The sequence below is a fragment of the Gymnoscopelus braueri genome, assembly GCF_963280865.1.
Source record: "Gymnoscopelus braueri genome assembly, chromosome: 1".
NCBI classification, from domain to species: domain Eukaryota; kingdom Metazoa; phylum Chordata; class Actinopteri; order Myctophiformes; family Myctophidae; genus Gymnoscopelus; species Gymnoscopelus braueri.
In genome coordinates this window covers 1,270,046-1,285,889 of record NC_137603.1, presented here as the reverse complement: position 1 = coordinate 1,285,889, position 15,844 = coordinate 1,270,046, and the positions used below count along the sequence as shown (strand labels likewise).

Genomic DNA, 15,844 nt, shown 5'->3' with positions numbered 1-15,844 from the left:
GTGGCTACCTGAGAATCCATGTGACTGGGAAACAGTGACATCTGGTGGACCTTTTTTTGCCATAACATACCTCAACCAAATGGTAGAAAGGGCTCAATCAGGTTGAGTTAAGTTCAGCAATGTTGTCAATGAGAAATAGTGACTTAAAATGTGCTCTACCAATTGGTTGAGCAGACTGTTAAAGGGTTAAACTCATGTTAACTGATGAGTGAACAGACACAAGCTATTATATGTATATTCTATATTAAACAAAATGATATGTATATTCTACATTAAACTCATGTTAACTGATGAGTGAACAGACACATGCTATTATATGTATATTCTACATTAAACTCATGTTAACTGATGAGTGAACAGACACATGCTATTATATGTATATTCTATATTAAACTCATGTTAACTGATGAGTGAACAGACACATGCTATTATATGTATATTCTACATTAAACTCATGTTAACTGATGAGTGAGCAGACACATGCTATTATATGGGCACATTTCCTAATAATGATGACTCAACCAGGCAACACTTCCACTTCTTGAGATCCAGTTCCCTTTTCTGCTGAAGTTCCAGTAACTGCTGTCAACAACATTTACGTGTCATCAGGTCATTGAGTGAACTGTTTCGCAACCAGTGGTCCATGGATCCATGACATGATCACGGGTGGTCCATGTTTGTCTCTTCTTGGCTATAGTGGAGTCTCATGTCTCATTTTCTGGCTCGAACCTTGCCCTGTACAAATACATATTTCAAATACATTTTGCTTTTACTGCAAGCTCTGGGAAGTGTCTTTCCACAATGCCTTTCCACGACATAGATTTTCCTAAATTTTTAGTATGCTTTTTAACATGCCCAATAGTAACGGAATCCATTGAAAAATATTTTCTATCAATTATTTGTATTTTCAACCTTATATTGACCTATCTAATACTGGAATCATTGCAAACAGGCCACTAGGGGGCGATACCAACTTGCTTGCGATGGTTTTTGAAAACCTTGCGCCCATACCTAACACCATGCCAACAATCTAAAACTTGTCACCAAGTGCACAATCTTGATGATTTGGGCCGAATTCCCTCCCAGCTACACTAACACTTTAGACTAGCTTTTATTTGTTGACAACATTGTCAAAAATGTTCATCATAATATTTATGAGAACAAGCCCAAAAGAAGCGACTACAGGCCACGGGAGCATTTAAACCTATATCTACAAGTGTATCTTACGTGTGGTGAGCTTGTAGATATGCTATTTCTTTTTTTTAAATCTTGAAATAAAATGTGAAATATTTGGAAGATTAAAAAAAAAAGAATATGACACAAATCTGGTACAGGGCTCCCTGGCACAAAATATGTTCAGATGGGGGTTGGGGATTTGGAGGTTCATGATGACATGAACATGTTTGAGAACCACCCGTTTAAACAGCATTAGGAAACAAAAATAAACAACTACACTTTAGAAACTTTACAGAAAAACAAGCGCAAAGTCCCTTATAATAATCAGACATGGCAACACTGGACACAGCCACACTGTCACTGTGCCAGCTACAGTTCTGAAAGGGGGGGGGTGTATGTGTCACATTGAGTCGTCATAATTATGCTGTAGGCTATAAGGCCTGTCTTAACCACATGAACCCTACAGTTTGTTAGAGTAGTAGAGAACCTGTAAAGAGGCGTACCAGAGCTGAACAGCTGATTTGTGTGTGTGTGTGTGTGTGTGTGTGTGTGTGTGTGTGTGTGTGTGTGTGTGTGTGTGTGTGTGTGTGTGTGTGTGTGTGTGTGTGTGTGTGTGTGTGTGTGTGTGTGTGTGTGTGTGTGTGTGTGTGTGTGTGTGTGTGTGTGTGTGTGTGTGTGTGTGTTCTCTTGCAGAAAACTATTTACAGGAAACAGCCTAGAGTATAGAGCCACCCTCCCAGTACTGAGACTAAGACTCATTATTTGAGGTTAAAGAATGCCATCTATTGGACAACTAGAGCTACAACACCTAATCTCAGTTCTGTGACGGGGCTTTTTGTGAAAATGTTAGTTTTTTTTTTATTGTTAAAAAGCGTGTTAAATAGCTCTATATTCAGATAGTAATCATTGCTATATAGTGTTTGTTCAGTAACAGTGTTAAATAGCTCTATATTCAGATAGTAATCATTGCTATAGAGTGTTTGTTCAGTGACAGTGTTAAATAGCTCTATATTCAGATAGTAATCATTGCTATAGAGTGTTTGTTCAGTAACAGTGTTAAATAGCTCTATATTCAGATAGTAATCATTGCTATAGAGTGTTTGTTCAGTAACAGTGTTAAATAGCTCTATATTCAGATAGTAATCATTGCTATAGAGTGTTTGTTCAGTAACAGTGTTAAATAGCTCTATATTCAGATAGTAATCATTGCTATAGAGTGTTTGTTCAGTTTGTTTGTTCAGGGTTCATTTCCGTTTCCTATTTGGAACGTTATTTTTGGCCATGTTAATTTTTTGTCAAGTTTGTCATCTGGCCTCTGCCTAGGAGAACTGTTAATATTGCACTGACTTTTATTGGTGTCAGAAGGTAAATAAATACAAAAACCCTGCATTCCTGGACTGGTCTGATGTTTGGAGTCTTGGCTGTTCGGACAACTTTACAGGAAGTAATGACACAAAGAAATGAGCAGACACACAAATGGAACTGGAACACTATACAAATTAAGTTGATGAATGGGTACTCTCCCCTCTGATTGGCTGATCAGGATTTTGTCACCTACCTTAAAATGTATTTTCTGTTTAATAAAGAGCTGGAGAAACAGGGAGACTGTTATTGAACAAACACTCTATGGTTTATATTCTAGCAATGATTACTATCAGAATATAGTGCTTTAACCTTTTAACCAAAAAACTGTTAAACCAAACAATATCACTTACTCTAACTTTAAGGTTTTCAAACAATGTGAAGACGTTTGGAAGTCGGTTAGACTATTCTGGACCCTTTATTGTCTCCATTCTGAGCCTGTAATGTTGAAGAAAAGTGATGTCTGTCTGAACATGTTGGATGTTAAAGATCTATGGTGATAGCTGGCATCACTCACTGTGTCCCATCCACATAAATACATTAACAGTTTAATAGCAGGGACAATTTACACACACACACACACACACACACACACACACACACACAGTCTTTAGTAGTTGTTTCTCTGATATGCATCATATACTGTTTGTCCTTAAAGTCCAGCAGATGGAGGATTCCTCTGGGGACAGAATGGAGTCCAGAGGAGGAGCAGAGGATCCAGAACTCCTGAAGCCAAAACACACTCAATGTAAGATCACATTATATACATATATCAGCACTGTATATTATACAGCCATAAAACTATTTGATTTACCAGCTCTGCTCAGCGATGCATTGTGAGCTTGTAGATCGGCTCCATTTGCAACTGGTGTGGACACTGTAGTATGACATGAGTAGAGCATTAAGTTATGAAACAACACACAACAAACTGAATTATGAGCAGACCCCATGCTGTCAGCTACTACTATAGATGACAAAGGAATGATATCCCCTCACAGACCACAGGTTCAACCTCCATTTCTAAATGCACACACATGGACCATGGTGGAGCAATGTTTATGTCCTGTTCATCAAGCTGTGTTCTCTCTCCTCATGTAGATATCACTGTATGTAGATATTCATAGATGGTATTTACATCACTGTGTCCCATCCAAGAAATGTTACATTTAAATATGGAACTAAATAATGTTCCATTTACACACACACACACACACACACACACACACACACACACACACACACACACACACACACACACACAGTTTGTCTTCATGTGTGGTGTCTCTGACTTGCATCCTGTTTGTCCTTAAAGACCAACAGATGGATGTCAGTGGGTCCAGAGAGGGAGCAGAGGATCCAGAACTCCTGAAGCCAAAACAGACTCAATGTAAGATCTGATATTCTATACATTGCATGTTTATCACATTGTTGCTGTCGGTGTTACTTTTTTGTCAGTGTTACTTTTTAGAAAATGGAAAAAATAACCTGAGTTCCAGTGGATCCAATGTAGTTATTCTTTAGTCACGAGCTCTTGTTAATGCTTTTCATTTATTTTCAAAATAGCAGATCTACAAGCTCAAAACACACCATTATGAGATTTCTGCCGACAGCAATGATAGAACACTCAATCCAATTTCTTGGAGGAATGAATTCTAATGTGACACCACCTGTGTGTACACAGCCAATAATTAATGTCTGCAACGGGTGTCAGCTCTTGTCATGTCGAGTAAAATCATTTTGAAAGTTCTCTCAGTAAACTTTAGTTGTAAAATATCTCCACTTTTCTCCCAGTAAACTCTCCAGTTTGCCTCAGATTCAGGGATTGGTGGAGTGGTCTGTGAGTGAGGGCCTTGTGAAAGGAAGTGACGGGTTTTTCCTATAACTTGCGTGGAAGGATTATTGTGACATTTTCAGAGAGTGTTTCAGACGGATAATAAAGCTGATGCATTTAATCTTTGTTTTGTTTCCTATTCTTTCTTCTTCTTGTTTTTTGTTTTGTTATTTGTGGTCTCTCTGATCTGCATCATTTATGTCCTTACAGACCAGGAACTGGATGTCCCTGTGGACAGAGGGGAGGGGGAACCAGCAGATCAAGAACCCTTGAAGCCAAAACAGACTCAAAGTAAGATCACAGCTGCAAGTGAAAAAAGAAAGAATTGAGTTTTCCAGCTGGAAGCTGTGCATTTATTATGTATCGCTCCTTGATCAACTCAGTTTGACAGACAGACATAATACACATCTATCTCTATTCACTACGTCCTTCATGTATGATTGTTGCCTGATTCAGTCTGAATGCAGAGCGATTCAGTGCAATGTGTTTAAATGTGATACGATGCAATCTAATACAGTTGTTTAAGTTGACTTTAACTGCTTAACTGCCAAAGACGTTTATAAACGTCTTTGGGCCTTCAGCTATTGCCTGCCAAAGACGTTTAAAAACGTCATTAAAAAAATATATTTATAATTGACACTCTTTCGATATTCCAAACGAATAAGGAGATAACAATTTCCAAAGATTTGCTGCTCCATCCACTTCAATGTTAAAATTGAAACGGATAAACAATTCAAAATGTTTTTTGGTTTGAAACTACTGGTTTTGAGCTATTTTCAAACATCAAACAACACATGACAACAAGGTCAAATTGACCTCGTTGACATTTGTGAAACCACACCTGAATCTCATCTGTGATTAGAAATTTTCTGGGGATCAATCATACTAGAGAAAAATATTCTGTGGCTATGCGAAAAGGTACCAAAATCGTTCAAAACCCTGGCAGAGGCTACAGACTTTTCTGAAAAACTCTGGCAGTCAATGTGTTAATTTGCCATTATAAATTCACATAAACCAATTAAATAAAAGTGGTTACCATTTAAAAAATAATAATGTTTTAGCAAACTCAAAAGTTGGATTAACTAGAATACAAATCATTTTTATAGCCAACTGTCAGTACACAGTAAACAGTATGCAAAATCAATTCAATGTATACTGTTAGTTTACAACTAGACAATGACAGTAAACAGTATGTTGTACCAACAGTCACAGAATAAAGAATGATGTCAATGCGTTCAGAAGCAGACTGCTATGCTAAATGTGTTCTCTGCCATGGCTGACCCTTGCCAAAAAGTGCAGATCTACAAGATTGTAGATCTGCACTGTATTCTGTACTTACCTTGTGATCTATAAGTTTGTAGATCTGCACTGTGCACTGCACAACTACCAAGTAGTTGGTGGACAAAGTGTTTAATCTCTGTGTCTTGTGTGTTCTACCTTTTACTGGCATAGATGGCACGCTCTGTAGATGGTGGTCTCCTGTTCTTATAGTCTGAGTGAATAGTATCCTCAGTCTCTGTTCTTATAGTCTTAGTGAATAGTATCCTCAGTCTCTGTTCTTATAGTCTTAGTGAATAGTATCCTCAGTCTCTGTTCTTATAGTCTGAGTGAATAGTATCCTCAGTCTCTGTTCTTATAGTCTTAGTGAATAGTATCCTCAGTCTCTGTTCTTATAGTCTTAGTGAATAGTATCCTCAGTCTCTGTTCTTATAGTCTTAGTGAATAGTATCCTCAGTCTCTGTTCTTATAGTCTGAGTGAATAGTATCCTCAGTCTCTGTTCTTATAGTCTTAGTGAATAGTATCCTCAGTCTCTGTTCTTATAGACTGAGTGAATAGTATCCTCAGTCTCTGTTCTTATAGTCTTAGTGAATAGTATCCTCAGTCTCTGTTCTTATAGTCTTAGTGAATAGTATCCTCAGTCTCTGTTCTTATAGACTGAGTGAATAGTGTCCTCAGTCTCTGTTCTTTTTTTGTTTTTGTTTTCTCAATGGATTATTTTCCCCCCTGACCATTCTCTGTAAACCCTAGAGATGGTTGTGTGTGAAAAGTCCTGAAGATCATCAGTTTCTGAAATACTCAGACCAGCCCGTTTGGCACCAACAACCATGACACGTTCAAAGTCACTTAAATCACCTTTCTTCCCCATTCTGATGCCTGGTTTGAACTGCAGCAGATCATGTGTACTTTGCTAAATGCATTGAGTTACTGCAATGCAATTGGCCGATTTGAATGTTGCGTTAACGTGCAGTTGGAAAGGCGTACCTATAGACCATATTCACACGGCGGCCATATTGGAATTTAACATTGAAAGTGCCGCCACCCGGGGTGGCTACTTTCATTGACTTCATAGAAACATGGCCGCCGTGTGAATATGGTCTATTACAGTGGCCGCTGTGTGCACGCACACATTGGTCTTATTGGAGGTCTCTCTGCTCATATGCATCATAGATGTTCTTAAAGTGTCTGGGGACAGAGTGGAGGAGGGAACAGAGTCTCCAGCAGCCAGCAATGAAGACACACCACCAGACTCAAGGTAAGATCTCTGCTTCTACTGGAAGTCTGTCTACTGGTGATGATTCCATTCATATTAAATAAGATCACTGGTTCTACTGGAAGTCTGTCTACTGGTGATGATTCCATTCATATTAAATAAGATCACTGGTTCTACTGGAAGTCTGTATACTGGTGACGATTCCATTAATATTAAATAAGATCACTGCTTCTACTGAAAGTCTGTCTACTGGTGATGATTACGATATAAAATTAGGGGATTGAAAAGGGGGATGAGGAGGAGGAGGGGAGAGAGAGGACATTGAAGAGAAAGATGAGGAATTAAAAAGGTGAAATGAAACATAGAGAGATAAAATAAACTAAACATTTCGGGTTTAATTTGATAATGCTTAGTTGTATTATCTCCTTGTTAAAGTGTCACTCCTCTCATAGCATGCAGTAGTGTATAGGCAGACAGAGCCTGCATTTTGTTTTTGGCATTATGCTTTTTATGGTTAGATGGTTTTTGATTTAAAGTATTAATACAGTCAAAGGTTTAAAAGTTATCCATTTTAATATTAGAAGTGTTTTTTTCTAAAGATTGACGAGTTGAGCGTCTGGGGCTCTACTTATAAGTAATGTTATATCTGATGAGCAAATCCAGATTAATGACTATCAGTCCAGGAAAACTAGCTCATTTTGGACCTCAAAATCAAAGAATCACAGAATGTTTTTCTTCCCAGACCATTTCTATTAAGTCACCAGAACAACATACTAAAAGTCCTATGAAATCCTACTTGCGGAAATATGTTTAATTGGCATCAATCCAAGATGTCCACCAATTATTGTCAAAAAGCCATGCAAAATGAGTTCAATTTTCATTCCTGAGATTTCAATTGACTTCCAAATACATTTTCAGGTGAGAATTTAAGATAAAATACCCTGACTGAAGTGCAAGGGAGCCCATGTTTATTTGTTATTTTTGGGCGGTGAAACCGCCCCTATATGTGAGGTTTAGACATTGCACCCATTGCACCCACCCAACTCTGTGCTGTGATTGGCCACCAGTGTACCCCCCTAACCCTGCACCGTGATTGGCCAATCACAGTCTATTCAGGACTGTGATTGGCTAGTGAAACATGACACATGTGCATAGCCCTATAAATAGGACTTTTAATATCACTTTTCTTTAAGTGAACTTCCATCACTGTGATGACCACTGTGACCACACCGCCCACTTCACACTGGGTGTGATTCTTTTTTGGTATATATGGCTTTTTGACAATAATTTAAACTACATTTAGACATTGAGTGAAACTAATCTGACCCACTGACAATGCAATATCACATTAAACTGTAATTAACTATACTAGCTCAGGGATGTTATGTTATGTTGTATGATTGACAGTTTAAAGCTGTGATTTCAAAGGTAAAGTTATATATAGGAACGTTGTTTTCCATATCAGCTCCCCAGACAGGGCTTTTTAATGCCTACAAACCCAGATTAAAAACAAAACCAACAAAATTACATCATTATTATAATTACATCATGGATCATTATCCATGATGTCATTTAATCACCTTAAGACTGGTACAATAGTCTGTACTCCTGCCTTACCTGCTTGTTCACAATGTAGTAACCATAAGTGATATTAAACAAAGAGGCCATAAGTCACCTGCTTGTTCACAATGTAGTAACCATAAGTGATATTAAACAAAGAGGCCATAAGTCACCTGCTTGTTCACAATGTAGTAACCATAAGTGATATTAAACAAAGAGGCCATAAGTCACCTGCTTGTTCACACTGTAGTAACCATAAGTGCTATTAACTCATTCAGTGCCACTGGACGTCTAAGACGTCCGTTGATATAAGCCCTGAGTGCCACTGGACATCTAAGAAGTTTTTTTTTTTTTTTTTTTTAAACATGTTCAGAACCCAAGATACGATGATTCATAGCCGCGGGAAGACCTTTCAGGTTAGGGGTGCGGTATGCGCACCTCATGCAAGCGCGCGCAGCTCATGCACGAAATGCACGAAGAATTTGTGCATGAGCGAATTCTTCGCGGTTCTGGGCGGATTGGGTTCGTTTTTTTCTCAGTTTTTGGTTTCTTTATTTCGGTTTTAGGGTTAGGATTAGGATTAGGATTAGGGTTAGGTTAGAGTTATGTTATTTCATTCTTATTTTTGCCTGATTTTACCGATTTATTATAAAAAAAAATGTTTTTTTTTTTTTATGGGGGGGGGGGGGCGGTAGGGGGTGCGGTACCAGGGGGGAGGGGGGGCGGCCGCACCCTCAGCACCCCTACTTCCCGCGGTACTGCGATGATTTGAAGATTTGCTGCTCCATTCACTCTTTGTTTAACTTCTTACTGAAAAAGGCTGTATCTCGGCTCCTAAGCACTTTTTTTTTACAATGAATTTTGGCTGTGACACTCAGAGCCAAAATTCCATAAATAAGCTGCGCACTGAATGAGTTAAACAAAGAGGTCATAAGTCACCTGCTGTTGGTTGTTTCAAAAGAGAAGAGAAAACATGGCTTTCATAACTTATAAATGTAGCTGTTTAATTCAGATGTGGAATATAATGTATTTCATTCTGTTTGTAAATGTAGGGTGACATGCTAATAGTGTAGACGTTAACCAGCTAAACTGGTTTTCATTGTTGTTGTTTATTTCTTGTTTTTCCTAGTCTTATTACTATTCTAAAACATGTTTTCTCTATTTTGTTGTTATCCTGCGGGGGGGTTTTAATCTTTATTTTTAAACCCATTCTTTGAAGCACATTGAACTGCACTTGATGTGTGAAACGTGCTATATAAATAAACTTTGATTGATTGAAACCGTTTATAAAGGTAGGGTGACCAGACCCTCAAACAAAGTAGGATCAGTCTAAACTTTAATTGTGTTAGTTAAAGAGACTAGCATCAGGAATGTATGAGACAGAAACAGATTGTTTTTGTATTGTGATGATTCCAGAGGTGAATGTATGAGCCAGAAACAGATTGTTTTTGTATTGTGATGATTCCAGAGGTGAATGTATGAGCCAGAAACAGATTGTTTTTGTATTGTGATGATTCCAGAGGTGAATGTATGAGCCAGAAACAGATTGTTTTTGTATTGTGATGATTCCAGAGGTGAATGTATGAGCCAGAAACAGATTGTTTTTGTATTGTGATGATTCCAGAGGTGAATGTATGAGCCAGAAACAGATTGTTTTTGTATTGTGATGATTCCAGAGGTGAATGTATGAGCCAGAAACAGATTGTTTTTGTATTGTGATGATTCCAGAGGTGAATGTATGAGCCAGAAACAGATTGTTTTTGCATTGTGATGATTCCAGAGGTGAATGTATGAGCCAGAAACACATTGTTTTTGTATTGTGATGATTCTAGAGGTGAATATATCAGCCAGAAACAGATTGTTTTTGTATTGTGATGATTCCAGAGGTGAATGTATGAGCCAGAAACAGATAGTTTTTGTATTGTGATGATTCCAGAGGTGAATATATGAGCCAGAAACAGATTGTTTTTGTATTGTGATGATTCCAGAGGTGAATGTATGAGCCAGAAACAGATTGTTTTTGTATTGTGATGATTCTAGAGGTGAATGTATGAGCCAGAAACAGATAGTTTTTGTATTGTGATGATTCCAGAGGTGAATGTATGAGCCAGAAACAGATAGTTTTTGTATTGTGATGATTCCAGAGGTGAATATATGAGCCAGAAACAGATTGTTTTTGTATTGTGATGATTCCAGAGGTGAATGTATGAGCCAGAAACAGATTGTTTTTGTATTGTGATGATTCCAGAGGTGAATGTATGAGCCAGAAACAGATTGTTTTTGTATTGTGATGATTCCAGAGGTGAATGTATGAGCCAGAAACAGATTGTTTTTGTATTGTGATGATTCCAGAGGTGAATGTATGAGCCAGAAACAGATTGTTTTTGTATTGTGATGATTCCAGAGGTGAATGTATGAGCCAGAAACAGATTGTTTTTGCATTGTGATGATTCCAGAGGTGAATGTATGAGCCAGAAACACATTGTTTTTGTATTGTGATGATTCTAGAGGTGAATATATCAGCCAGAAACAGATTGTTTTTGTATTGTGATGATTCCAGAGGTGAATGTATGAGCCAGAAACAGATAGTTTTTGTATTGTGATGATTCCAGAGGTGAATATATGAGCCAGAAACAGATTGTTTTTGTATTGTGATGATTCCAGAGGTGAATGTATGAGCCAGAAACAGATTGTTTTTGTATTGTGATGATTCTAGAGGTGAATGTATGAGCCAGAAACAGATTGTTTTTGTATTGTGATGATTCCAGAGGTGAATGTATGAGCCAGAAACAGATTGTTTTTGTATTGTGATGATTCCAGAGGTGAATGTATGAGCCAGAAACAGATTGTTTTTGTATTGTGATGATTCCAGAGGTGACAACCAGACTCAGAGACCAGCATCTCCTGCACAAAGCTATGTGTCTATGATGAGTGGCAGGTCTGCAGGACGCTCTTCAGACTTAAGCAATGAACTTGGACCACCAGACTACAGGTAAGATCACTGATCAGGAAACACAACATTTATTGCACTCATATGCAAGTATGATATGCAGTCAGTAAAAATGTCTTCAAACTGACTAAATACTGTACTGTAAGATACTAAAGACTTAAACATACAGTAACATAGTATATCAAAGCAGTACGTTTCTTGTAACAAATAAATTACGTCTCTTTTCCTCTTATTATTTTAGAATACTTAAAGTGATTTACAAAATGCTGCTGAACATAAAAAGTAGTTACACTTAAAGTAATACTAGGTAACGTTTTCAACAAAACTAAAGTTAAATTAAAAGTTTCACAACACCCACTCCATGAATTTCACCCCCGGAAGCCTTTTATTTATATATTTTCTATTGAACGGTGAAGGGGGGGACTTTCCCGGGAAAATGACGTTCCTGGCCAACGTCATGACGTCGTGGCCGACGTCCCCAGGAACTACCGCAACGGTTTCCTGTTTGGCCAGGAACTACCGCGGTAATAGCAAAAAGGAACCTCACGCTGATGTTAAGAGAATGTAGGATTGGAAGATCGAAAAAGAACAGAAAAAGAAAGCATAGCTCATGGTAACTAATGCTCCACTGGCTAAGAGAAACGATCCGTAGATAGTATAAAACAATTAAAAGATCGCTTTTTGAAACGCTTCCGGCTTCCGGTGAAAACGAATGGAATTCTGGGTAATCGAGGATTACGGAAATTGTATGCAGTGACGGTAGTGACCAGCAGAGGTTGCTAAAAATCGTTATTTGGGATTCTGCATTGTACAACTTTAAATAATGAAAAACTAGTAGGCCTACCCTGTAGTTTTTGGCCAATTACAGCAGTTGGCTAATGGCTACTGTTTACAATACTACAGTACAGTAGGCCCACTACTGTACTGTAGTTTATTTAAGCTCAATTTATACTTCGGCATACAACAGGTTGCACGTCGAAAATAGCCGATGTACAAGCTTACAACGTGAGCTTGTAGATCGGCTATTTTCACTGCGGGACCCCAGTGTTTCCCCTAGCCAGAAGCTGAAGGTGTGGGGGAGGATGCAAACATTTTTGGGTTCTCAAAATACATATTTGTGCTCAAACACGAAGACATAGTACATGTGCACAGTAATGAGCAGGAACATATCTGTATAGTTTACATATGAATTGTCTCCAGATTTAGGGAAATATACTTTTATTAGACCAAGCAGGGTTTCCTGCAGGAAAAAAGTTCGGCCCGGTGCTAGGCCAGGGGAGACTCATGTTCGCGCGGGTGCACCGTTTTTTTTTGCATTTATTCATTCATTCTGATGAAAAACACGACTACATTATGCTATTGTTAGTCACATTTATTCAACATTTGGTTTGGACAGAGGTTTCACTTAGAGCAAAGGTATTATAATATGTTACTCTCTACCTGCCCCTACAGGCTGCTATTATAATATGTTACTCTCTACCTGCCCCTACAGGCTGCTATTATAATTTGTTACTCTCTACCTCCCCCTACAGGCTGCTATTATAATATGTTACTCTCTACCTCCCCCTACAGGCTGGTATTATAATATGTTACTCTCTACCTCCCCCTACGGGCTGGTAGGGCCTGTAAAAGGCCAATCAAAAAGAAGGCCATCAAATAAAACGATGATTTTTAAGTCCACGGAAATAATGAATTAACCTGAAGGTTAAGGATGATTTAATTTTAATATAGTACAAGAATAGTGTAACTATCTGTAAAATATAACCAATTTATTTCATAAAATTATGTATTGGGTTATAGCCTATTTGTCTCAATATTTGTCACATTCAGCCCTGGACTTCACTGACTGTAGGGGTCACATTAATCACATTAGAATCACAGATTAGAGATTTTATGTATTTTCCCCTATTTTCTGTATTTTTCACTATTTAAAATATAGTATTTCTTAATTTCTAATAATTATAGGCTTTGGCTTTTTTCACCATTTGAAATTGTTTTAAAATAAAAGGAACAGTTCTCCCAACCAACAGAGAGTCAGAGACAATATTTAGCCTATATATGGTTCTGTATTAGTGTATGAGTCAGTTTTAGCAGATTTAATTCTAATTGGCTGCTGTAGACTGCCTATCAATTTCATGGGCCTGGGTAGGGCCACCTGGCCTGGCGGAGATCTGCCCTGTTGCGCAGCAGCACAGCAAGTGAAGGTGATGCGCGGAGCAGCGTGGTGTTTTTTCGCCGTTTATTTTTTTTCACGTCGTTTGGTGCCCCCCCACAAGGTTGGTGCCCTGTGCTTCAGCACCTCAAGCCCGTTGGATAAGCCACCACTGCCTGTGGGTCGGGACCACAACGGAGCTCACAATGCCTCGCGAGCTTGTAGATCTGCTATTTTCACAATATTTATCTGTGGAACCGAGTCAAACTAAATGATTCAAATATGATTCTTTTGGGGGGTCACGGCCTGAAAAGGTTTGAGAACCACAGCTTTAATGCAGTGAACATTACATGAGCGTAGCGTTTACCGTGGTGAAGTGTTGAATATTCACCCAGCTGGGTTTAACGAGACAGCGGCGCAAAATGAAAATCCGATGTTTCCTAAACGTGCTGTCACTGTCATGATCCGCCCATCTTATAAAAAATGTAAGCATACGCCAAGATAACCGAGTTTATATAGCTGATTCTGAGCTAAACATATTTGTTTAATTTCGAAGTTTTTATATTTAAACTTTATGATGAAAGGCCGCGGCAGCCACACACATAGCAGCTGTCGTGCTCGCCTCTCCATGTTTACGTTAATGAGCAGCACGAAGCAGCTTTTCTGAAGCCGGTTGAGAGCCAGCTCCGTGCAGCGCGCACTGGAGCGGAGGTTTCTTTGCGGGAGGGGACCATAGAGTTAAAAATAAGGGAGGGGACAGGGGAGTGGAAGTTTTTTGGGCATTTCATTCATTTATTTGTAAAAAAAAAAAAACATAAAATAAAGATTGTCCACGAGTCTTTGAGCTCGAGTCCGAGTCAAGTCTCAAGTCTTTGAGGGGCGAGTCCGAGTTGAGTCTGGAGTCTCATTTGTATCATTTAATTTTTCACCAGAATTGTAGTAGTATAGACAAACTGTCATACATAACAAAAAAGACAGTGGTGAAGGAAGTACTCACACTTCTTACTTAACACATTACCTGCCAATCACGGCTATGTCCTTGATTTTTTTTTTCTTTTGAAAAAATCATACTGTGGCGGCCAGATTTAAGGCGTGGCGGCCCGCCACTGCTTAACCCATTAACTCTCTCAGTGCCAGACCCCGAGTTATCCTGAGTTTAAAAAAAAAAAAAAAAAAAAAAAAAAGTGTTCAGAACCCAAGATATCATTATCTGAAGATTTGCAGCTCCATCCACTCTTTGTTTAACCTATAACTGAAAAAGGCTGTATCTCGCTTCCTAAGCACTTTTTTTTTTCTTTGAAAAAAAAAGAAAATAATTCTGGCATGGTTCGCAATATTTTTTTTATTTCATTGGCACTGAGAGAGTTAATACCTGGAACGCATCTGTGTCACTTTAGATTTCTTAGGCTATTCAAAAATAGCAGATCTGCAAGCTCATAGCGCGGCACCGAGTGCCGCGCTATGAGCTTGTAGATCTGCTATTTTTGAAAAATCGTGAAAAAATTTTTTTTAGATTTTTTTCAAAAAACTGTTAGGATTTAGATTTCTTTTACGAATCGCCTCAGGTCACCGCCAAAGTTTTTTCATAATAAAATCACCCACTGCCAGGATTTTAATCATTTTTTTCTAGAAACAATGTGAATTAATTTTAATTTTATTTTTTAACATTGAAGTGAACGGATTTATTTGTATTTGTATTTTTTTTATTTATTATTTTTTTAGGGTTAGGGTTATAAATGTATACTAAGAAATTAGAGATTTTTTTTAGGAATTCAAAAACAGAATTAAAAAAAATAATTAAAAGGGGAGAAATCTCCCCTTTGGCGGTTGAGACCATTGACTGAAAAGGGGAGAATTCTCCCCTTTGGCGGTGAGTGTGTTAATGGGTTAATGCATATAGGGGAAACACTGGGGACCCTGTCCCTGAACTCTCTCACCTCGGACATTTTCCCCAGAGTCGCTCAATTCTCAACTTTGTGTCACACTGTCTCTCTGTAATATGCTGTCCAAGTAGCCTAAATGAATGCTAAATAATCTGCCTTAATCCACACATGCAGTGTCAGGTTTCTATAGAAACGGGTCAGTGACATGAGGTGTGTGTGTGTGTGTGTGTGTGTGTGTGTGTGTGTGTGTGTGTGTGTGTGTGTGTGTGTGTGTGTGTGTGTGTGTGTGTGTGTGTGTGTGTGTGTGTGTGTGTGTGTGTGTGTGTGTGTGTGTGTGTGTGTGAATCTGTTAGAGAAATATTTCACTTATTAGCAATTTTTCTATTCAGACACATTCCAGTGATTTTCTGCCTTTCATTATTTTCAAGGGGAAAAAAT

At 38.3% G+C, this 15,844-nt stretch overlaps 1 protein-coding gene across 1 annotated transcript in view; it reads left to right on the top strand.

The window, feature by feature from the left end:
- Positions 1 to 15,844, top strand: part of LOC308083028 (uncharacterized protein) — a 103,385-nt gene that overhangs the window by 7,682 nt on the left and 79,859 nt on the right. Inside the window, exons 2-6 of the mRNA XM_080425128.1 lie at positions 3,197 to 3,286; positions 3,851 to 3,925; positions 4,580 to 4,660; positions 6,819 to 6,903; positions 11,294 to 11,413. Coding sequence (XP_080281254.1) covers positions 3,205 to 3,286; positions 3,851 to 3,925; positions 4,580 to 4,660; positions 6,819 to 6,903; positions 11,294 to 11,413 — 443 coding nt within the window. The 5' untranslated portion in view covers positions 3,197 to 3,204. The remainder of the gene's footprint in view (positions 1 to 3,196; positions 3,287 to 3,850; positions 3,926 to 4,579; positions 4,661 to 6,818; positions 6,904 to 11,293; positions 11,414 to 15,844) is intronic.